Below are 25,706 nucleotides of genomic sequence, written 5' to 3'. Positions count from 1 at the left end.
ACTTTTAAGTAAATTTTATACCAATACTTGCGTACTTTTACTCAAGTAAATTTTGAATTCCGGACTTTTACTTAACAGAGTAACAGAGTATTTCTTCATTGCAGTATTGATACTTTTTCACTTAAGTACTTTTTCCACCACTACGCACACACACACACACACACACACACACACACACACACACACACACACATACACGCGTCAGGTTAACCACTAACCGTATCCGGTTAATGAGTCACCTACTCTCCATCTGTTAGCATTCCTCTGGTGCTCAGCTCTCCACCACAGAGTGGAGAAGCACATCTGTCTCTATCACAGTGGACATGGATGATTACGTTAGCTATAGCTAGTAAGATAATAATAATAATAACACATCCAGTATCATCTCCAACAAGTCATTCATGATTTATCTTTGTTATAATAGTCTTCTTAACCCATTAAAACCGGGAACACATCTGTGTTAACCACTTAAACCATTATCTTATAATTTGGCTATTGAAAAATACTAGATCCCAGTGCATGACGGAGAATTAAAATCTCTGAGATATGATTATTGTGAGCGTTTTTTTTATCACGATAAACGATAATAACAACGATTATGGTCCCATGATCCCATCACTGATCTAACCTGTGATCCTCTGTGTTGTTACACAGGGCCTGTGTGAGGCCAGCACCATCTCCCTTCCTGAGAGCCTGCTCTTTGTGTCCACGCTGGACGGGAACCTGCACGCCGTCAGCAAGAGGTCGGGCACCATCAAATGGACACTGAAAGAAGGTAAACTGAGGCAGTGGTTTACTCAAGTAAAAGTGTCAATAACACAATGTAGAAGTAATCCGTTACAACTAAAAGGCTCTTTTGATGGCATCAAAATATACTTAAAAGTACCAAAAGTAAAAGTACTGAAACGTTTAAAAATAGCAGATCTACAAGCTCACAACGCGTCGCATCGCGACACGTTGTGAGCTTGTAGATCTGCTATTTTAAAATAGCCTATGTATAAAATAGGGCTAAAGTGGTTAATGTGTGTTTTATAATACAATAATTTTATATCTGCAAAGTAACTATAGTAACTAATTTTTTCAAATAATTCTAGTGGAGTAAAAGTATAATATTTGCCTCTGAGATGCGGTGCAGCAGAAGTAAAAGTATTGACAATGGGAAATACTCCAGTTAACTCATTCACTGCCACTGACGTAATTGACGTAATTTCTCCCGTTTACCAATCCTGCCTTTTTTTTTTTTTTTTTAGTTTTTGTTTCAAATTTGACCCAAAGACCAAGGAGATATGATTGTTTAAAGATCTAGACTCCCATCCACTTCCTTGTTAACTTAAAACTTAAAAAATCTGTATCTCGGCTCCTGAGTACTTTTTTTTTTCGATGAAAAATCTCTGGCAGTGGGCAAACGCGGCCAGCAATAATTGTGGCAGTGAATGAGTTAAGTAAAGATTCCTCAAAAGTGTACTCAAGTACAGTACTTGAGTAAATGTACTTAGTTACTTTACACCACTGGTAAGAGGAGAGGACAGGCCAGGGGTTTGCTCTATCAAATGGACACTGTGAAAGAAGGTAAGAGGAGTGGAGAGAGGCCAGGGGTTTGCTTTGCGGCGCAAAACTCGGCTGCACCCGTTTGTTTGTGTGCCTTTTTACTCGAGGCCTCAGCGTTTTTTGTGTTCAGGTTACACTTCTTTAGAAGGACAAAGCACTTCTGTGGGGGGTGCCACAGGGAAGACAATGTGATCTCGCTCCTTTTTTGAAACTGAAGACTTAAGAGGAACAAGTTTTTTTGTTTTGTTTGTGTATGTCTTTTGTTTGTTGCAAACCTATTTGTGTGAGAAAGTTTGTGGCACAGCATTGTGATGATAACCAGGAATGTGTGGAGTAGAGCCCGACCCATGACAGATTTGTTGGAGGGTCCGATTTCCCATTTCCGTTCCAGTCAATCGCTTATCGATGTTTCGACGGATATTTTGTCCGAAAAGAGCAGCAATTTGATAACATTTAATGTAATTTATACATATAAACAACACGCATAACACCTTTTGATAGATCATTTATTTTATACAAAAACTGTACTTGGCCGATACGAATGTCATAGAAAAAGTCAAATAATGGCCGATATATTGGTCAAAACAATATATTGGTCAGGCTTTAGTGTTCAGCTGCGTGCCACCAGTGAAACTTATATTATTGGTTAATAATAATAATAATAATACATCTAATTTATATAGCGCTTTTATCTGTACTCAAAGTCTCTTTACAACAAAACAAACACAATTTAATTTTAATGGCGATTATAAAGCATCAAACATGATTATAATGTCTTAAACTGGCTTGTAATGTATTATGATTGCATTAGGAGTACATATGAGTGCTTATAACTGTAATTATACAGTGTTATGTGCATATCACAATGCACCTATACTTGACCTTTTAAGTCATTATAGAATGCTTTATAATGTGTTATGATTATTGTTAAAAAGAATTATGAATATTTATGAGCTCTTATAACTATAATTATACAGTGTTATAATACAGATTATAATGTATTATGAGTATGTTTATAAGACATTATAGACATGGTATGCATAGCAAGTGTCTATCTATAGAATAATCGGCAAGAAACTATTGGATAGCCGCAGCCCTAGTTGTGGTGTTAATAAGTGGTGTTTTCACTATTAGATTCGCCAGAACATTATTAGTAATGCAGTGAAACGTCCTGGCTGTCAGCCATGCTAAGCAGGGTAATCATTAACAGATAACGGGGCAGAAACAGCCTCTAATCAAGGTCGTAGTAGGCAAGGGGGTATAAGCCCTAGCTGTTCTGCCGTTAACAGCACCCATGCTGCTATCTAAACGTTTGTGCCTGCGTAAGCAGAGTCGGTGTCATTAACACTTAAACATTAAAGCCCCTCGTATGCACGGGGCGAGAACGTTCGTTACGTAGCCGCTTAATTACGTAGACGTTAATTACATTAGTCGCTTCAGTGTAGACGGTTATTGGAAGTTCTTAAGCTTACATTATCCATGCAGGTCTTTTCCATTGTAGCTTTTAAAGCCCTTGGTTAACCCATTAAGACCGGGAACACATCTGTGTCATTTTTTTTAGATTTCTTTGGGCTATTCAAAAATAGCAGATATACAAGCTCATAGCGCGGCACCGAGTGCCGCGCTATGAGCTTGTAGATCTGCTATTTTATTTGTTCAATCGTGGAAACTTTGTGGAAATCTTTGAATATATGTTTTAAGACAAACATTTTTAACTCCGATCTGTGCTTCTGGGGGGGTCCCTGGAACAACATATTTTGAGATGGGGGTCCGCGGCCAAATACATATCATTTTGGCTGGTCCTTGACATGGAAAAGTGTGAGCACCACTCATATAGCAACATACTGATTTAGAAGACATTTGTAGAATCCCCAGAAGCAAAGATTTGAGTTACAAATGTTGGCTTTAAAAATATTAATATATTATAATAATATATATATATTCAAAGATTTGCACATTTTCCACGATAAAAATAAATAAATAGCAGATCTACAAGGTCATAGGGTGCCGTGCTATGAGCTTGTAGATCTGCTATTTTTTTAATAGCCCAAATAAATCTAAAAACGACACAGATTCTTTCCCAGTCTAAATGGGTTAAGGTACACCTAATACCCAACACATTAATAAACATTAAAGCCCAAAACGGCCGCTTCCTTTCCTCTCCTCCATGTTGTGCTTTGCAGCAACAGCTACTGAATATGGACCTGAACATTTCTGGGTCAACGCTTCACATGCATGTGGGTGGTGGTGGTGGTGTTTGTGCTCCAACCAGGCACACATAGAATATATATATATATACCCACAGTATCCTGGAGTTCGTTGGAAGAATACACCTGCTTCTTTGTCCTAATAGCCCAGTGGTTTCATGTCAAGGACCCCCAAAATGATATGTATTTGGCCGCGGACCCCCATCTCAAAATATCCTGTTCCGGGGACCTCCCCAGTAGCAAAGATTTGAGTTACAAATGTTCGCTTAAAAAATATATATGTATTCAAAGATTTGCACAAGTTTTCACGATAAAAAAAAAATAGCCGATCTACAAGGTCATGGTGCGGCACTCGGTGCCGCCACGCTATGAGCTTGTAGATCTGCTGTGTTTCCTATTTTTGATTAGCCAAACTTTAAAATGTGGTTAAAATGATTGTGACACTATATGAACACATTTAGCTGGGGACCCCCTGGTACCCCCACAACGACCCCTGGGGGTCCCCGGACCCCACCTTGAGAACCAATGCTATTGCCAGTACAGGCTGCAAAACACTATTTAATTTTTATTATAGATACAAAATGGAAAGCCTGTTTTGGCCATACTACATTATTTATTGTCATTATTGGAACCGAGCATTGTCAGTCGTTTCTTTGTTTATTTAAGTTATGTGTCATACCTGCGCTGCGCAATTGTTATTTGCGCGGGGCGGCAGTAGCTCGGGAGGTAGAGTGGCCGCTTGGGAAACTCACGGTTCCCAGTTCGATCCCGGGCTCCCCCAAGAGTTAGTGTCAAAGTGTCCTTGAGCAAGACACTGAACCCCTGATTGCTCCCGATGAGCAGGTTGGTGCCTTGCATGGTTTCCTCCACCATCGGTGTGTGAATGTGTGTGTGAATGGGTGAATGTAATGCACGTTCATTGTAAAGGGCCTTGGATAAAGGCGCACCATTTACCATTTATTTACAGAGCCTTAAAGAAATACACGTTTTATTGATATGTTCCAATGTCAGGACTCCGAAAACACAATGAACACGTCAACTAAAACGTAATGATCATGATGACAGGCCCATGCTTGGTCCCAGCCACGTGCAGCCCAACCCATCCACCTCTCACTGCCTGTCTGTCTACCAGTCTGTCTACCTGTCACACTCCATCCACCCCTCACTTTCTGTCTGTCTGTCTGTCTGTCTGTCTGTCTGTCTGTCTGTCTGTCTGTCTGTCTGTCTGTCTGTCTGTCTGTCTGTCTGTCTGTCTGTCTGTCTGTCTGTCACACCCCATCGCCTCCTAACACACAGATATTTTCGGTAAATCCTGTATCCTGTCCAACTTGGGAAAAGGATTGTGTTACGACAACGGACTGCTCCTCTGAGTAGCCATGTTATAATGAATGTTGATGCTCCGTGGGCACAACAGTCATCGACACCCTGCGGTAATCCCCCCCCCCCCACACACCCCAACCCCCACCCAAACCACCGTTGACCCCCTCTAGGCACAACACCATCTGGTCCCCACCCTGTGAGTTCACACCGCAGGGAGGGTGTGTGTGTGTGTGTGTGTGTGTGTGCATGTGTATGTGTGTGTGTGTTTGCCTTGCTGTAATGCACTGTAGGCTGGGGAATAAACCTGTCTGGAGTCACTTCTGGACACACTCCATTGAGAGGTGTTTCAAGGAAGGACATTCATAAGCGTTTGCCTCTGCCCCATTTTTGGGCAGAGGCAAAGATTTTACTTTTGGTTATTTTCTTACAACAATTATACTTTGGTCAGGCACTGTATTATTATTATTATTATTATTTTCACTATTTATCTTACGACAATGTAAATTGTAAATGAATTCCCTATTTCGTCATACAAGAGGGTCACACAAAAGTAGTAAAGTTAGCAGATCTACAAGCTCACAACGTACGCAACGCGATGCGACACGTTGTGAGCTTGTAGATCTGCTATTTTCAAAACAAATAAATTATAATGCTATGAAAGGAACAGCTTTGCACCACCCGACAGCAACGATATGGGGCATATGTGGTTAAAATGTACATTCGGGTCAACTATGCTATGTTTTGCAACTCCAAATCCATTTCCTGTCCACCACTGTTATGTTATGACTAACCGTAAATAATGCTGTGTCTGTCTTTTGCACAACGCCTCATTTCATCAGTCTGTGTGTGTGTCTGTTATTGACCAAATGAAGGGTCATCTTCTGCCCGCTTATCAGCGGAAAATTGGGGACAAAATATGACCCGGTATCAGGTCGCTTTAGTAAGACAAACAACTGGCGTTTTCTTCTTTCTCGCTCCACGGTCGCTCCTCTTTTTTTTGCACGTGACGTCCGGGTGAAGTTTATATTATTTGCACAGACGTCTGTCTGGCTGTGTCTCTGCATGAAAACATTTTGGGTGAACTTTGTGTTGTGCAACGTTTGAGAACCATCATCCTTGTTCTGTTGCTCAATCGTGACGGACGAGCTGCGATCTGCATGCTTTTGTTAATCGACCTCTAAATGTGTTCCTTGTTCCTCCTTCACTCTAGATCCAGTTCTTCAGGTCCCTACGTATGTGGCAGAGTAAGTGTCCTTATTGTGCCCCTACGTGCACACACACACACACACACACACACACACACACACACACACACACACGTTGGCAAAGATCCCTTAGCACAGCTTATTGTTGGTCTACGTGTGTGTGTGTGTGTGTGTGTGTGTGTGTGAGAGCGTAAAGTAAACAAGCCTGAACCGTAGTCTTAGTTGGGTACACACACATCTCTTAATCAGACATGCTTGTTTGTTATCGGTCACGTGACCGCACTGGGACTTCATTCAAGCTTTGAGTGTGACAACCTTCCTATCGTGGTGTATTGACCCTTTAATTCCTCTCATCTTGTACTCACACTCCCCCTTCTCTCACTCCACAATTTCCCTCTCTCTCTTTCTCTTACTCTCTCCCTCTCCCCTTCTCTCACTCTTTCTCCCTCTCTCCTTTCTCCATCTCTTTCTCTTTATTTCCCTCTCTCTTACTCCCCCTCTCTTTCCCTCTTGCTCTCTCTCACTCTCTCTTCCTCTCTCACTCTCTCTTCCTCTCTCACCCTCTCTTACTTTCTCCCTCTCTCTTTCCCTCTTCCTCTCTCACTCTCTCTTACTTTCTCCCTCTCTCTTTCCCTCTTCCTCTCTCACTCTCTCTTACTTTCTCCCTCTCTCTTTCCCTCTTCATCTCTCACTCTCTTACTCTCTCCCTCTCTCTTTCCCTCTCTCACTCTCTCTCACTCTCTCTTACTCCTCTCTCTCTCTCTTACCATCTCTCTCTCCCTATAGCTCTCTCCCCCTCTCTCAACTCAATTCAATTTCAAAATGCTTTATTGGCATGGATAAAATATGTTTTACATTGCCAGAGCATACAAAACAAAGTCACAACATTACATATACAGACAGAGACAACAAGTGAAAACAACTCTCTCTCTCTCTCTCTCTCTCTCTCTCTCTCTCCCCCCGACAGACCGGCCTTCCTGCCTGACCCCAACGATGGCAGTCTGTACTCTCTGGGAGGGAAGAACAAAGAAGGCCTAACGGTAAGGAGAACACCACTTTAACCCTTTAAGACCGGGAACACATCTGTGTGATTTTTGGGCGGTGAAACCGCCCCTATAAGTGAGATTTGGAAAAATGTACAAATATCTTGGGCAGTGAAACCGGCCCTAAAAGTGAGGTTTGGAAATTTGGACAATTATCCTGCGCTGTGATTGGCCAATCGCAATCTATTCAGGACTGTGATTGGCCAGTGTCACATGACACATGTGCATAGCCCTATATAAGCAACCATAACTTAAAAAAAACCAAATTATGGTTTTTTTTAAGTTATGGTTTTGTCCATCATAAAGTGTGTTTTACAAAAGATAAATATATTTATCTTTTGTACATGATTGATCGACTCCATTCAGTATTGTGATTAGCTAGCAAGACACATGCTGACACTAAGTGGCTCTTTCAGATCAAAGCATATATATTGGTTGACTCCATTCAGTATTGTGGTTAGCTAGGAAGACACCGCCCACTTCACACAGGGTGTGATTTTTAGATTTCATTGGCTATTCAAAAATATCAGACATGCAAGCTCACAGAGCGGCTCTATCTTGAGTTGACTTTTTTTAACCCTGCATTTCGCGAGACATCCTATTTTCTACACGCTGCTGCAAGAGAAGGGGCCATCGCGGATGGAAATGTTTTTCTCTGGGTGACGCACACTGATATCGTGTGTGTTTACAAACGATCGGACAAGCGACTATATTGAATATACATGTTCTCTGACCAGTTGAAAGGATTAAAAAAAAAACGAAAATGTCTGGCAGTGGGCAAACACAGCCAGAAATAAGTCTGGCAGTGAATTAGTTAATACGCAGTGGTGGAAAAAGTACTCAAATTCTTTACTTAAGTAAAAGTACCAATAATGTAATGTAAAAATACTCTTTTACAAGTAAAAGTCCAGAATTAAAAATGTACTTGAGTAAAAGTACAAAAGTATTGGCATCAAAATGTACTTAAAGTACCAAAAGTAAAAGTACTAAATATTTGAAAATTGCCGATCTACAAGCTCACAACGCGTCGCAAAGCGACGCGTTGTGAGCTTGTAGATCTGCTATTTTCAAATAGCCTATGTATAAAATAGGGCTAAAGTGGTCAATGTATGTTTCATTATATCATAGTTTATATCTGAAAAGTAACTAGTAACTAAAGTTTTCAAATAATTGTAGTGGAGTAAAAGTACAATATTTGCCTCTGAGATGTAGTGGAGTAGAAGTAAAAGTATTGGAAATTGGAAATACTCAAGTAAAGTACAAATACCTCAAAATTGTACTTAAGTACAGTACTTAAGTAAATGTACTTAGTTACTTTCCACCACTGTAATAATACGCATGCACGCACACACACACACACATTCACGCGCGGCTCAGTTTCCTCTTTCTAGAGAGGAGAGCATGTTATCTCCTCACCACAGGTACATGCAGGTCATGCACAAAGTAGTGCATTATCATCATAGGTGCAACAGCCAGTGCTTTTCCTGTCAGCCGTGTTGTTGTAGCTTCTGAACAGGGTGTGTGCAGCTACAGTACATCTCCCTTTTGCATGTTTTATACCATCAAGAGTGTTGTGGTTGTCTAACGTTGTTATCCTGCTGTTCTTCTATGTTCTGTGTGCTCAAACCAGAAATTACCATTCACCATCCCGGAGCTGGTCCAGGCCTCTCCCTGTCGCAGTTCTGACGGAGTCCTTTACATGGGTAAGAAGATAAATCAGACCTGAAATAATAATAACTATGTCCCCTTTAGTAGTTGGGTTGGTTATCTGTCAGAGTACATTTGCACATAATGTAGAGCATCGATGGGCAACTGGCGGCCCGGGGGCCACATGCAGCCTTAATGCGGCCCGCAGGTTAAAGGAGGAGTTCACCCAAAAAATTACTTATTTTCTATCAATTGCACACCCTATGAAGCCTTGAATCCATGGATTCTTTTTTGTTTTTGTCGCATTCCTAAGCTAATAATTTGATTCCCGTCTCCTACCGGCTAATGTAGCCGGTAGGAGACACAAAGTAGATTACTTGTGTCTCCTACCGGAAATACACACGGTCATCAAATTATTGTTTTAGGAATGCCACAAAAACTAAAATAAATCCATGAAATCAAGGCTGCATGGGGTGTGTAATTGATAGAAAATAAGTACTTTTTTGGGTGAACTCCTCCTTTAATATCGGAATACTGATATATTATTGATTTCAGCTGTTACAATTGCTAACATGACCCGCTTTAATTACTTCAGTCTATATTAGTAGCTTAATGACTAGTATAAACATTCTATTGTTTTATGTCCAATGTATTTTTATTTAAGTTCATAAAGGTAACATAAGTGTAACTAAATGCATTTGAAACTAAATACAAATGTTACTTTTCAGGATTCCAATTCAAAAGTAGCAACAAAAAAACATAATTCCAATAAAAAAATTGCAGAATTCAAATAAAAAAAAAGCAGATCTACAAGCTCAAAACGCGTAGATCTGCTTTTTTTTGCTATTTTTGTGTGACATAGAATGGCCTGACAGTATACAATGTGTCCCTCTGGAGTGAGTGTGGAAATATAGTGGCCCTCTACATCATCAAAGTTGCATCACCTCTGATGTAGAATGTGTTTGCATTTAACCCATACTAACTATTAGCAGCAATGGAGGCAGTTTAATATGGGACCCAGGGAGCAGTTCGGGGGTTAATGGGTGAATGGGGTAGAGAGGCTGTCTGGCACACAGAAGGTCCCCGGTTTGCATCCCGGGCCTGGCCTTGTGTCCAAGTGTCCTTTAGCAAGACACTTGACCCCTCTTTTTTTTGTCTTTGCTTCACAGTTTATTTAGTGCTTTAAACACAGGTCAGCAAAAGGGATTTACCGGAAAGCCAGGAAACAAAATAAGGATGAAATATATGTAACACACACAGACCGTTATGCCAACAGACATAACATAATAAACATCACTGTTTTATCAACAGCGGAACTGAAAGCGTGAGCCTAATAATAAAAAAAGGGAAATAAAAATTGCAGAAATAGAAGATCCACAGTACAAGCTTGCAACATATATTATTTATGTTCAATACAAATCGGGGGCTTAAGTAGTTAATTGGGGGACAGACAAGACGACGGTCCTTGGTTGGAGGACGTCAGGTTTCCAGCCGTGAGGAATAGACACAGGAGTTCAGAAATATACTGTTGCTGTCACATCTCCATATTTACAAGAGAGTTTTCAAACGTGATTTAAAATGGTTTGAGACGCTCTAACATGGGGTGGAAGCTCGTTCCGCGGTTTGGGCGCTACGGCGGAAAATGATCTATCTCCCCGGGTCTTCAGCTTTGTCAAGACCCTAAATGAATGCCCTACTTCCTCATACTGCAGTGTAACACAAAAGTAGCATAACATACTGTAGCCAATCTGCAAAGCTCACAACGCGTCACATCGCTACATTGGATCCATTGGAACACAGCTTATTTTGTATCCATTTTCTGAAAAGTAACAGTTTTGGACGTTTGGAGATTTCCACCCAGACAGAGACGATAAATATGCAGGCGCAAGAATAGCTTTGTAAGACGATCATTAGAAACTTTATCTGGTCGGAAACAAAAGCTGTTACTCTGCATTTGCATTTTACTACACGTTGTGGTCGTAGTAAAGCGTTTGAATTTACGTGGAAGCTAATCTCTGGCGGCCACAGTTCCCATTGTTCGAAGGGAAGCGGGTGACATTTTGCTTCCTCCGCTTTCATTATCACTCTGGCTTAACCCATTCAATCCGGGTACGCATCTGTGAGCTTGAGCTTGTAGATCTGCTATTTTTGAAAGATGGTGAACATTTTTGCAAATCTTTCGAAATATAAATATTTTTTTAAAGCAAACATTTTTAACTCGAATCTTTGCTTCTGGGGGTCCCTGGAAACATATTTTTGAGATGGGGGTCCGCGGCCAAATGCATATCATTTTGGGTGGTCCTTGACAGTTTGAGAACCACTGATTTTTTGCAAAAAAAAACTGTTAGGATTCAGATTCTACATTTGTAGAATCCCCAAAAGCAAAGATTTTAGTCACAAATAATCGCTTAAAAAAATACATATTCAGATTTGCACAAATTTTCATGATTTTTCCGAAAAAATATGCTGCGCTATTAGCTTGTAGATCTGCTATTTTTGAATAGCCAAAGTATAAGATAATGGTTAAAGTGGTTAAAATAAAAAAATGACAGATGCTTTCCTGGTCTTAATGGGTTAACTGAAGCCTCCCACCAGCACAGACCACAATGCATCCATGTCAATTCTGTGGATTTTAATCATGGCTTCTTGACAACTGGGTGTCGGATGTTGTGCGAGAGACGAAACAACAAAACTGTCCGTCTTTAAATAAAAAGCCTGATTCATGTTTTGGTGGCAAAGTGTCGTGCAACGAAAATAACGACGGAAGTTGGATTATTCTCGGTTTAGATCAAGATAAACCACTTTAAACTTAAATCATAATGTTTGATGACGTATAATACACACAAAGGCCACGCAATATATCATCGCTGTTGGGCAGAAACCTCATATCTCTCCATATTTAAACTTTTGAAATATGGAGATGTTTTGTTTTTCCTGTGGTCCTGTGTCGTCATACAAGAGCGTCGTCACACAAGTAGTGAATATAGCAGGTCTACAAGCTCACAACTTTTTGTGTTTAATTTTAACTGACATGTATGGTAGAGTACTGTCTAAAAACCCATTTAGACCTGAGGCCGATTGCTGTAATCTAGAAATGACATGAATGCCTCGTAATTCTTTTTTAGTTTCTCAAATCTTTATTTATAACATTCATGACATACAATACATTACAAACACAAACGAAGAAGTCCTTAACCACTTAAACCCCATATGGTTGACCTGTAGTCCCTCAGGGCTCTATGCTTGTTTCTTTTCTGTTTTCTGTTATTGTGGGGAAAGCCCACCCTAATACGGATGCTGAGGTTCAAGTGGTTTAATACAGCATTACAACATCATCAGAGCCAGGAGGGACAGAAGACATTAAAGAGTTAACACAAAAAGGACAGTTCTTGCAGCAGCTTTCTTATTTTTTTGAGTCATGGAGAAGAAAGCACTTTTCTCTCATCGCAATCATGTTGCATTTACTGCCACTCCCTCCTTGCACCGACAGAATGGAGGGATGATGCTGATCAAAAAGAGGACAGTGGGGTGCGGTGCTTATTGCTTAATTGCCCAATAACGCGACTGGAAAAGAACGTTGGAATGACTAAAATGCATTGTGCATTAGGCAACCACTTTGTCAAACTGTTGTCCCTATTTTGGGCATGTCATTATGGGCAAAGGTTTTACGGCTACCACCCGCATTGAGCTTTTAGATTGGCTATTATTGTTTATTATTATTATTTATGTCTATATTATAGAGTGAGGCTGCTTGCGAAATTACGCAGTCAATTGAGTGTTTTGATTGATTCGAGAACCAATGGTCTATTATGTTGAAATTGTATGAATGCATTTGTCCCACCGAGTGCCGCACTATGAGTTTGTAGATCTGCTATTTTTTGAAAAATCTTTAAAATGTGTGCAAATCTTTTAAATCAAAAAATGTGGTGAAAATGATGTAACACAAATCTTTGCTTTTGGGGGTCCCTGGCACAACATATTTTCAGATGTTTGAGAACCACTGTACTAGACAACTAAAATGGCCAAAAACTAACATTGGGTCGTGTTTTTTTGTGTGTTTTAGGTAAGAAGCAGGATCTATGGTATGTGGTGGACCTGTTGACCGGAGAGAAGCAGCAGACTCTGACCTCCTCCTTCGCTGAGATGCTCTGTCCCTCCTCCTCTCTCCTCTACCTGGGACGCACAGGTATGACCACTAGGCCTGGCATGGTTATCACATTCATTGCCTGATCGCAATTATGTGAGCTTATTAGCTTAATCACAATTATGTTTGCATAATCTTTGGAATCGTTTCTATTATACATATTATTCATGCATTTTCAAAACCTTTCAAAGACGGTGGAAATAGCCAATCCACGTGTAGATCGGTCTATTTGTTCGTTATTTTTGAAAGTTTTAGAAGTATACCAAGTATAAAACTATGAAAAATAATATGACATGTTTTGGCCATTGTACATTATTTACTTAGATTTAGATTTGATGCATTTTTTGTTATGGCCAATGCCAAAAAAAACTATTAATTACAATGCCAATTAATCACAATTGTTTGCATGGAAATTCATCGTCAGCAAAACATATCATGATCGTGACAGCCCTAGTTAATGACAACGGAGAAAGAGAAGCACGTAAATGGTGCATTTATATAGCGCTTTTATCCAAAGCGCTTTACATAGATTGTGCATTACATTCACACATTCACACACACATTCACACACCGATGGCGGAGGAAACCATGCAAGGCACCAACCTGCTCATCGGGAGAAATTAGGGGTTCAGTGTCTTGCTCAAGGACACTTCCACACTAACTCTGGGGGAGCCCCCCCCCAGCCCGGGATCGGACTGCATGGGACCCTTGTGGTTTCCAGTTCACTCTACCCGGCCACTCTACCCCTGAGCCACTGCCGCCCCATGTGTAGCAGCAGAAACACGTGTTTGGCCTTCATTCATTACAAAGGGAGACGGAGAGACAGGTTTTGTGGTGCGGTTATGTTCCCTCTCCATACCTAGAGTCACACAAACCGTTGGCAGGATTCTCACCCAGCCGGTCTGACCTCCCCGGAGCTTCATATTTGACATAGTATCTCCAGGCCCTACTCTCTCTCTCTCTCTCTCTCTCTCTCTCTCTCTCTCTCTCTCTCCATTATCTATTTGCATTGTGGCCCATCCCAGCTAAATGGAGGCTTTTGCAGTGGTGGGAAAAAATTATTCACATTTTTTACTTGAGTAAAAGTATCAATACTGCAATGTAGAAATACTCTGTTACAAGTAAAAAGTCCTGAATTCAACATGTACTTGAGTAAAAGTATTGGTGTCAAAAAAGTACTTAAAGTACCAAAAGTTGAACGTACTCATTATGCAGATTGTCCCATTTCAAGTTTTCAAATGTATAAAAATCTTTTGGAAATGGCAGATCTACAAGCTCTACGAGCTTGTAGATCTGCTATTTTCAAGTGGCCGAAATGTATACATAGCTGAAGTGGTTAATGTATGTTTTGTAATGATAATCAAAATCTACAAAGTAACTACCCGTATTTTCCGCACTATAAGGCGCATCTGAGTATAAGGCGCACCTTCAATAAATGTATTATTTTCATATATAGGGCGCACCGCATTATAAGGCGCATGGAAATACTCAAGTAAAGTACAAATACCTCAATTGTCCTTAAGTAACAGCACTTGAGTACTTAGTTACTTTCCACCACTGCAGGCTTTTGTCACGTTTGCAGTGCCTTCTCCAAATCACGTTTTTTTTTCTCATTTTTTCACCCTCCATCTCAGCCACTTAAGCTTATACGCCTCCACCCTCACTTTTTCTCCTACGTCCCCACAGTCCTTAAAGCCTGGGGGGGGGGGGGGCTGAGATGGTAATCAGAGACGGTAATCAGAGACGAGGGCCCTAAAGTGTGAGAGTCCCCGCTTGAATGGCCCTTATATAAAAAGTGTCAATGCAAAGCCCTTGCGTTCTCACCCTTCGGTATTATTGACGTTGACGGATCCTGTTGCAAAGCGAACTAACTGCCCTCTCCTCCGTTCTGGATACCCATCCATTATAGCAGGAAAAAAAAAGGAAATTCCACACCTTTCTTCCTGTGTTTTCATCCATTGTCGCCATAGGTACTAAGGTGGCATAATATCACGCTTTCATGATATACGTATATGTCTTTTTCACGTGTCAAACCCAGCCGTTCAAGAAGACACTTGTTGTTGTTTTTTCCCCCCCGTTGGGTTGGTCTGATTGTGGAGTGTGTGAACCATGAACCTGAAGTGTGTGCGTGATGTGAGATGTTTGGGTGTAACCCACGCACGCCTAGAAATGTATACCTGATCAATCATCATGTTTTTGATGCTTGAGAACAATGGAGGCCCAGGGTTATTATTTTTTCTCCACCGGGCACGTGCCAGCGCAAGCACCTGCATAACATTCTATGGCTACATAACTTTTCTCATTTATTGACCATCTATTTCCTTCAAAATTATTGTATATATTATATATTATAACCACTGATATTATAGCAACATATTTTTTTCTCCAAAAAACTGTTAGGATTTAGAAGACATTTGTAGAATCCCCCAGAAGCAAAGATTTGAGTAAAAAAAAAATCTTAAGATTTGCTCAGATTTTCACAATTTTTCAAAAAATTGCAGATCTACAAGCTCATAGCACTATGAGCTTGTAGATCTGCTATTTTTGAACAGCCAAATAAATCTGAAAATGACACAGATGCGTTCCCGGTCCTAATGGGTTAATTGTGGTGTTTTGTCGTTAAACCGTCTATTGCTCCATCTCTCTCTCTCTCAGAGTACACCATCACCATGTACGACACCAAGAGCAGAGAGCTACGCTGGAACGCCACCTACTCCGACTACGCCTCCACGCTGCCCGATGACGACACCAAGTACAGTAAGAAGCCTTCCCTTTGACCTTTGACCTTTTGACCTGCAGCACTGCTTCTCAAACGGTGGCGCGGGGTCCCCAAATGATGGTTATTGTTTTTTTTTTTTTTTTTTTTTTGGGGGGGACCCATCCAACAGTAAACAAACCAACATACAGTATAAGTGTATACAGGGTATCTGCACATATCTAAAGTGACAATTTAAGGACTTTTAAAGACCTTTTTAAAGGTAGGGTAAGTGATTTGCGTTGGTTAAAATAATTGTTAAATAGCTCTATTTTCTGATAGTACTCATTGCTATAGAGTGTTTGTTCAGTATTAGGAGTCTCCTTGTTTCTCCACCTCTTTATTAAACAGAAAATGCATTTTCGTTTCAGTTTCAGTTTCATTTCCAATTTTATCCAACCAGGATAGAGAACTCAATCAGGATATAGATTAAACAAGTGAAATTGGAAGTGATGACACTAAGAAATGAGCAGACAAAATTTGAACTGGAACACTATACAAATTAAGCTTAAAAATGGGTACTTTCTCCTGATTGGCTGAGATTTTGACACCTACCGAAAAATGTATTTTCTGTTTATTAAAGAGCTGGAGACTCAGGGAGACATCTGTTACTGAAAAAACACTCTATAGCAATGATTACTATCAGAATATAGTATTTTAACCTTTTTAAAAAATACTTTTTGTTTTAACCAAAAAATATCACTTACCCTACCTTTAATACTTCTAAAAAGAAAATAATAAGTGATTACCGTGTGAAAAAATGATCAACACACTATACTATAACAATTGGCAAATATTACCTAAGAGAGAGTTTGTTGAAAATAGCCGAGCGCCACGGTACGAGCTTGTAGATCTGCATTTTCATTTTATTTTATTGAACATTTGTGCAAATCTTTGAATATATACTTTTAAAGCAAACATTTGTAACTCAAATCTTTGCTTCTGGGGGATTCTACAAATGTTTTTTATTTTAAAACGTATGTTTGCTATATCAGTGGTTCTCAAAGGACCCCCAAAATTATATGTATTTGGCCGCGGACCCCCATCTCAAAATATGTTGTTCCAGGGACCCCCATGAAGCAAATATTTGAGTTAAAAATGTGCGCTGTAAAAAATATATATTCAAATATTTGCACAAAATGTTCACGATTTTTCAATGAAATTGCAGTATCTACAAGCTCGTAGCGCGGCACTCGGTGCCACGCTACGAGCTTGTAGATCTGCTATTTTTGAATATCCCAAAGTATAAAACATGGATAAAGTGGTTAACACAGATAGCGTTCCCATGGTTTTGAATGGTGTTAATGCATGGATTTTGTCCCTCCTCTCTCTCTCTCCGTTCAGAGATGGCCCACTTCGTGTCCAACGGCGACGGCCTGGTGGTGACGGTGGACAGCGAGACGGGCGACGTCCAGTGGGTCCAGAACTACAACTCCCCCGTGGTGGCCATGTACATCTGGCAGCGCGAGGGCCTGAGGAAGGTCCCCCACACCAACGTGGCCGTGGAGACCCTGCGCTACCTCACCTTCATGTCCGGAGACGGACGCATCACCCGCTGGAAGTACCCCTTCCCCAAGGAGAAGAAGCCCAAGGACAAGCTCATGTACGCAGGCAGGCAGGCGGGCTGGGGGGGCGGTGTTGCCAGATTATGTGAGAGAAACAAGCAACCAGGTCTAGGAAAACCAGCCCAAAAGAAGCGACTATGGGGCCACATGAGCACTTTAACGTATACATCAGCTATTTGAAAATAGCCGATCTACCGCGACGCGTTGTGAGCTTGTAGATCGGCTATTTTCAAATCAAATCTTGCGGGGAAATTATAATAAGTAGATCTTGCAACCCTGGCTGGGGTGGGGGGGGGGGTTCTTCTGGTGTGTGTGTGTGTGTGTGTGTGTGTGTGTGTGTGTGTGTGTGTGTGTGTGTGTGTGTGTGTGTGTGTGTGTGTGTGTGTGTGTGTGTGTGTGTGTGTGTGTGTGTGTGTGTGTGTGTGTGTGTGTGTGTGTGTGTGTGTGTGTGTGTGTGTGTGTGTGTGTGTGGAAGTGGTTCATAGAGCTGGAGAAAGGCTAGAAAGACTTTTCTGGACCCACTGGCTAGTAGCAGTGTTGATTTCGTCGACTAAAAACTATGACGAAAAAAGTTTGTCGTCTACCTTTTTTCACTGACGAAAACTAAATAAAAACTAATCTACGATGACTAAAACTAAGACTAAATATATTGACTGTTTGGTCAACAAATAACTAGGCTAAAATGCTAGTGAGGGATCTAGTGGAGAAGAGATCTAGTAGAACTAAAAGACAAGTCATGTTATGCTTGGTTGAGCTCAGGTGTTGCACTCTGAAAATAGCCGATCTACAAGCTCACAACGCGAGCTTGTAGATCGGCTATTTTCATCATGCAACCAATTGTAAATCAGCCATTAACGACGCCAGCACCGCCGACATACATTTTAGTCTACTAAATCAACTGTAGATTTAGTCGGCTCTAATCTTACGATATTTAGACGACTAAAAACTAGACCAAAGTTAAATGGAATTTGATTCAATAGACTATGACAAAAACTGCATCAAAATTTGCTGTCAAAATCTTGAGAATCTATGAAAATGGGTCAAATCAATGAGGTTTTGGTTCATCAGTATAGTTCTCTTATGGATACTAGCGGGACCTGGCGTCACGTCTCGCGAGACGAGAGTCATGTGATTGAAATCACATCGCTGGCACAAACATACGTGTGTCGTTCTCATAAGGCTTTTGACTTATGATTAACTCATTCAGTGCCACAGGACGTCTAAGACGTCCGACGTCTAAATAGCCCTGGGTGCCACAGGACGTCTAAAACGTCAAAAAAAATAAAAAATAAAAAATCTAATCTAAGCACTTTTTTTTTACAATGAATTTTGGTTGTGACACTCAGAGCCAAAATTCCATAAATAAGCATGGCACTGAATGAGTTAATGTCTTGCCAACTACCAACGGTAAAACATGGACCATTTTATTTGTTGGCTTGTATGTGCATATTGCTTCAAAGCTGCAGCCAACATGCTCTACCTTTTTGATTGTCTGTGGAAATAAAATGAAAGTGTTGGAGCGCCCCAGATTAGAACCCGGGTTTCCATCAACTAACCAGTAATAGAAAAAGATTGATAGTGGGATTGATAAGGAATTGAATTGATAAGCGGGATCCATAGTATGGGGATCAAAAACTATTAACCCATTAAGGCCTGAGGTTCCCGATTCTACACATTTCTTGTAAATCCTAACAGTTTTTTGAAAAAACGTATGTTGCTATGTCAGTGGTTTTCAGACTTTCGTGTCAAGGACCCCCAAAATGATATGTATTTGGCCGCGGACCCCCATCTCAAAATATTTTGTTCCAGGGACCCCCAGAAGCAAAGATTTGAGTTACAAATGTTCGCTTAAAAAATACACATATATTCAAAGATTTGCACGCATTTCCCCAAATTATTTTGTGTGGGGCGGGGTCGAGTCCAATATTTATCGCTGGAACCGAGTCAAACTTAAATGTAATACTTGTCAACTGCGGGTGATTTATTTTGAGGGGTCACACAGCCTGAAAAGTGTGAGAACCTTTCATTGCCATTCAAGCTCTTTCTAAAATGGAGATTTCTTTTTTTCTTTTCTTTTTTAAAGCCGAGACTCGTTACATTTTGATGATCTTTTATTTTAACCCATTAAGACCAGAAGAAGCATCTGTGTCATTTTTTAATTTGAGCTAAAAAGCATTATTTTACACTTTGGCTATTAAAAAATTGCAGATCTACAAGCTCGTAGCGCGGCACCGAGTGCCGCGCTACGAGCTTGTAGATCTGCAATTTTTGAAAAATTGTGAAAATATGTGCAAATCTTTGAATATAAATTATTTTAAAGCAAACATGAACTCAAATCTTTGCTTCTGGGGGTCCCTGGAACAAAATATTTTTAGATGGGTGTCCGCCGCCAAATGCATATCATTTTGGGGGTCCTTGACATGAAAAAGTTCCACCAACCACTGATATAGAAACATACGTTTTTCAGAAAACCAACATTTCGCAGAATCGGAACCTCAGGCCTCAATGAGTTAAAGAGCTTGACTTTTCTCTTCAGAATGTCTGTGTTCTGGCCCTGAAGTCTGGTCTGAAACACGGTTCGTACTGAAGTACATCTTTGATGTTTCGACACTCTGTTTGAACACCGTCCAGAGAACAAGCTTTGGCCAGTCTGCCTCTAGAAACATGTTGGAGCCCTTTTGATAATGCATTACAGCAGAGCCTAAGATCATCCCAAAGATGATGATCTGAAAGATACACTTCTTTTTTATTCATTATGCAAGATATAAATTGCCCCAAGGTGAGATTGGAGTCTAAACACGCAAGTGAAACAGATGGTCCCTTTTTGCTCTTGAGTTTAATTACAAAGAATTGAAAGAAATATCCCTTTTAAACTCAACACCTGCTTTCAGTGGAACAGAGAAACGAGTGCTTTCGTTCTGTTATGAAAGAAAGACAGAAACCAAGAGAGGAGCAATTCTAAGACTATGGAGAGCAAGGAAATGATTGCTGCGTTTTGCATTCAGTTTCTGTATTCTTTCATGCATTAACCACATGAACCCTAGCCTCCCTATTCTGTGCAAATCTTTGAAAATATATATTTTTAAAGCGAACATTTGTAACTAAAATCTTTGCTTCTGGGAATTCTAAAATGTCTGAATCCTAACGTATAGCAACATAATGTTGCTATAATGTCAGTGGTTCTCAAATTCTTTTCATTTCAAGAGCCCCCAAAAGTGTATGTATTTGGCCACGGACCCCCATCTCAAAATATTTTGTTCCAGGGACCCCCAGAAGCAAAGATTTTAGTTACAAATGTTCGCTTTAAAAAGTATACATTCAAAGATTTGCACAAATCTTCCAGGATTTTTTCAAAATGATAGCAGATCTACAAGCTCTTAGCGCGGCACTCGGTGCCACGCTATGAGCTTGTAGATCTGCTATTTTTTTGAATAGACAAAGAATTCTAAAAATGGTGTGTGTGTGTGTGTGTGTGTGTGTGTGTGTGTGTGTGTGTGTGTGTGTGTGTGTGTGTGTGTGTGTGTGTGTGTGTGTGTGTGTGTGTGTGTGTGTGTGTGTGTGTGTGTGTGTGTGTGTCTTGAATGAAACACATCCTCAACAGTAACAGGCAAGCAAACATTGACTTTGGCCTGTTATTTTTTGTGTTGCTGTCCCAGGGCTACGCTGTACGTGGGTAAATACTCCACCAGTCTGTACGCCTCCCCCTCGCTGGTGCACGACGGTGTCACCGTGGTGGTGAGTACATCGCTCTGTTTATTGACTTTATTAGGATCCCCATTATCTGGTGCATATCTTCCTGGGGTCCACACATAACATATAAAAAAAAAACATGACATTCAACAAGACATATATACAGGACATTGACATTAAAAGTCAATAATTTTCCTCCAAACAATGTTACTTTTCCATTATATGCAATCCCGATTTCCTAGGAAAGAAAAACAAGTATATACTGTATTTATATATCGCTGTTGTCGGGCAGAACTACCTCTTTCCGGTATCTCCATATTCAAACTTTTTTTCCCCGTAAATTTAACGTCCTACTTGATCATATACTACAGCGTCACACAAAAGCATCAAAAGTAGCAGATCTACAAGCTGGAAACGCGGCGCGAAGCGACACATTTCGAGCTTGTAGATCTGTTACTTTTGCTATTTTTGAATTTTAATCCTGAAAAGGTAACAGTTTTGGATATATGAGTTTTCCACTTGACAGAGACAATATATACCGGTACATTAAATTAGAAATGCCTATACCTTCAATTCTATTACTTTTATACCGAGATAAATTAGAGTGACATATCCTAAACAACTAACTACTGTTCAGTTAAAAAGCAAAAACGTGATCCTCCTGTTTCTAGGACACAGACAAGAGGAACTGGCTTCACATTTCAAGGATGTAATTCTGTACCATTTGTTAGCATTTCTTTCTTTGTTACCCCTGTGCTCTGTGCCGGTCCATCTGCAGATCATTACTGTGATTATTAGTTTCTCATCCCTTAACATTTATTCAGTGGTGGAAAGTAACTAAGTACATTTACTTAAAGGGGAAATCCACCCATTTTCAATATTTAACTATGTCATTAATATAGCATAAAGGAGTTGTGTGGAAATAAGAAAAAATTTAAAAAAAAATTAACATTGCAAAAAAATTTAACATTGCAAAAAAATTAACATTGCAAATTACACTGTGATGACTCATCATGGTGTAATTTGCAATGTTAATTTTTTTGCAATGTTAATTTTTTTTGCAATGTTAATTTTTTTTTTTTTTTTTTCTTATTTCCACACAACTCCTTTATGCTATATTAATGACATAGTTAAATATTGAAAATGGGTGGATTTCCCCTTTAAGTACTGTACTTAAGTACAATTTGTACTTTACTTGAGTATTTCCAATTTCCAATACTTTTACTTCTACTCCACTACATCTCAGAGGGAAATATTGTACTTTTACTCCACTACAATTATTTGAAAACTTTAGTTACTAGTTACTTTTCAGATATAAACTATGATATAATGAAACATACATTAACCACTTTAGCCTTATTTTATACATACTGTAGGCTATTTGAAAATAGCAGATCTACAAGCTCACAACGCGTCGCATTGCGGCGCGTTGTGAGCTTGTAGATCGGCTATTTTCAAATATTTAGTACTTTTACTTTTGGTACTTTAAGTACATTTTGATGCCAATACTTTTGTACTTTTACTCAAGTACATTTTGAATTCTGGACTTTTACTTGTAACAGAGTATTTTTATATTGCAGTATTGGTACTTTTACTTAAGTAAAGAATTGTGAGTACTTTTTCCACCACTGCATTTATTGCTTTGTTGTTTTGGGATTTGATGACCAGCGGACCGGTAGGAGACACAAAGGAGACTCTTTGTGTCTCTACCGGAACCGCTGCCACTCATCAAATTGTTGTCTTAGGAATGAGACAAAAACTAAAAAAATATCCATGAATTCAAGTCTCCATGGAGTGACTAATCCATAGGAATAAAAGTCATTTTGGGGGAGAACCATCCCCAACTATTTGAAGTGGTCAAACTATCTCTCAGTAAATCCTAATGATCTCAGATGTTTCATAAAAGCAAAGGTTTACCTAGCCTGGTAAACCCTCCCTCCGGAAATCTCATTTCTATTTGATTCCTGGAGTGAAATCAAATGGAAATGAGATTTCCGGAGGGAGGGTTTACCAGGCTAAGGTTAACCCTCTCTGGCGTCTGGCATTTTGTTATAAAACACAAAATGACCATTATTTTTTTGTCACGGCTGGTACGGCCGACTTTAGCATCGATCTGCTATTTCTTCAACTGGTTGGCTGTATGGCTATACCAAAACGTCATAGTTCTACGTGCTAATTTTTTAGGGGGGGGGGTCTCCTTTCACGCTGTTTCACAAATCGCATATTAGGACTTTTAGGACATATTAGGATAGGATATTAGGTCGTGAGATTATATTTTGCTTTAATCCATGCATCTGTGATCATCTCTGTGAGCCCCCCCCCCATTGTTGTACATATATATAGCATTATTATTATTTTTCTGCATTTTTTGTTTGTACATAGTGTTATTTTTTCAGTTTTTTTTGTGTTGATATTTGAACTGTTGGTGCCACTATATATGACTAGGACTTGAATACCAAGGACCTCAATGAAAACAAGACCGCAAGGACCTTTTTGAACAGACCTTTTAGACCAAGTATTTTAATGTAACTGTGCTGTTTTACATTTTGGCCTAATAAGATATTCAATCAATTCACTGTAGCTCGGGGTTTCGGTCACGTAGCGCTGACGTCCAGGACTGAGTGCGAGGCAAAGAAAGTTATAATTCTGACCTAATTTTTCAACTTCATATCGTATCTCAAATTCAAAGGTATTGACATGGGATGTCTAGTAAAACTGCGTTGGTAAAATGATATTAACGTGGTGAAACGACTTTTAAATTGTGTTTTCTGACAGCTTGTGGTGAATTTCACACATAAGTGTGTGTTTTTTTAAGAGGAAATTATGCATGGACTTTAAATTTGATTTTAAACGGTTGTGTCACAGCTGCTTTTTACTACAGACATCTATGGAAACATGTCCTTGAAACAATACCTTGAAATGTGGGATACAGGTCAGAAACGCACCTCATCCCAGAGGTCACAGACGTGGCTAAAGGAGTCGGCATGACCCTGGTCTTAAGTCCACCGTGCCGGGCCAGGCTGCAGCCCAGGTCACAACACCCTGGCAGGCAGACTGTTTGATATGCTAGCGGGTGATTGTAGTCGCAGTCCCCTGAATGGTGTTTATTTCACCTGCTCACGTGCCGGTCTCGGTTGCGATAAAATAACGTGCATTTTGACCTCTGGTTCGATTGGCAAAAAAAAAAGACAAATCCCCTCAGTCCTCCTCAGGTCTTGGCTCATAGTTGATGAGGAGAATGTTTTGTCGATATTGTCGGCAGGTGGTTAACCACTTCAGCCCTGTATACTTAGTGCTACGAGTCGACGCACACGCCACAACGCATTGTGAACGTGTAGTTCAAGTTTTCTTTTTTTCTTCTTTTTTTTTTTTTTTACAATTTCCGGTCGTCGGGAATCGAACCAGGAAATGGTTGATCAGAGCATTGTGCCCATGTGGTATGCACCCTAACCACTTAGCTATCGGTTTTTATTTATTTATTCTTTCATATAGAATTATTCTTAGAATTTTCATCTGTTAAGACAAGCCGAAAGTAGGGACGTCAGGTTCATTTGTGTCTTACATTTTTTTCTTTGCGTGTGTGTGTGTGTGTGTGTGTGTTCTGTGTGTGCATGTGCACAGCCCCGTGGCAGCACCTTCCCCATGCTGGAGGGTCCCGACAGCCATGAGTCTGATGAAGACAAGGAGTGTGTGATCACCCCCAGCACCAGTGTCAAGTTCAACGCTGCCCTGAAGGAACGCCACCGCATCAACTTCATGAGGAACTACCTGCTCATCATAGGTAACCGCTTCATTTCTGCTTCATGAGGAACTACCTGCTCATCATAGGTAACCGCTTCATTTCTGCTTCATGAGGAACTACCTGCTCATCATTAGCCTGGGATCAATACCTTTTTTTGTGTTTATGATCCGATCGGGAGCGGAAGCAACCCTACGTCACCAGGCGCGTCATCCGCGTCATCAGGCAGCCGGAACCCACGAGCCACACCCCAAAATAACTCCAGCCGCAATCAAGGGCATCGTAATAGGGCCTACCTAATAAAATCCTTGATGCGGCGTAGTTAAAGGAGAGATCCGGTCATTTTAAGTGTTATCTTTGATGTGTCGCTAATCACTCACCAACATAGAAAGGGCCGTTGAGTTATTCCAGAGAAGCCCCTGTCGTCCAGGGAGATGACGCTGGTTGCTTGTTTCTCTCACAGACGCCAGGTTCTGTGAGAGAAACAAGCAACCAGCGGCATCTCGTTCTGCACGAACGGTAGCTTGTGTGCGACATTCAGCACATGTTTGAGTATCATGAGACTCCACGATGAGTGGTAGTAGAAAAAAAAAAACTTTTCATCGGTTATAATAGACGATTTTCACTCTTACACATGGCTCCCATTATGCCAATGGATGGGGTCGCCAGACTGGACGACAGGGGCTTCTCTGGAATAACTCAACGTCCCTTTCAATGTTGGTGAGTGATTAGCGACACATCAAAGATAACACTTAAAATGACCGGATCTCTCCTTTTAAGCTTATTCTTAAATTACAAAATAAGTACAAATGTGAGTGTACTTTCCGGAGAGTATTTAGCGTC

The 25,706-nt window shown here is 40.3% G+C and overlaps 2 protein-coding genes across 2 annotated transcripts in view; both read left to right on the top strand.

Annotated features, from left to right (window-relative positions):
* Window positions 1-25,706, top strand: part of LOC308097871 (histone H3.2-like) — a gene marked incomplete at its 3' end in the record, with an annotated part of 294,931 nt that overhangs the window by 225,652 nt on the left and 43,573 nt on the right. The window lies entirely within an intron of this gene.
* Window positions 1-25,706, top strand: part of ern1 (endoplasmic reticulum to nucleus signaling 1) — a 58,956-nt gene that overhangs the window by 12,149 nt on the left and 21,101 nt on the right. The window contains exons 2-10 of the mRNA XM_080445903.1: window positions 655-775; window positions 6,286-6,319; window positions 7,248-7,320; window positions 8,954-9,026; window positions 13,034-13,156; window positions 15,770-15,871; window positions 17,214-17,472; window positions 21,091-21,169; window positions 24,746-24,905. Coding sequence (XP_080302029.1) covers window positions 655-775; window positions 6,286-6,319; window positions 7,248-7,320; window positions 8,954-9,026; window positions 13,034-13,156; window positions 15,770-15,871; window positions 17,214-17,472; window positions 21,091-21,169; window positions 24,746-24,905 — 1,024 coding nt within the window. The remainder of the gene's footprint in view (window positions 1-654; window positions 776-6,285; window positions 6,320-7,247; window positions 7,321-8,953; window positions 9,027-13,033; window positions 13,157-15,769; window positions 15,872-17,213; window positions 17,473-21,090; window positions 21,170-24,745; window positions 24,906-25,706) is intronic.

The sequence above is a fragment of the Gymnoscopelus braueri genome, assembly GCF_963280865.1.
Source record: "Gymnoscopelus braueri genome assembly, chromosome: 13".
Taxonomy (NCBI): Eukaryota; Metazoa; Chordata; class Actinopteri; order Myctophiformes; family Myctophidae; genus Gymnoscopelus; species Gymnoscopelus braueri.
The sequence above is the reverse complement of the archived record's forward strand: the minus strand, read 5'-3'. Positions and strand labels throughout refer to the sequence as shown.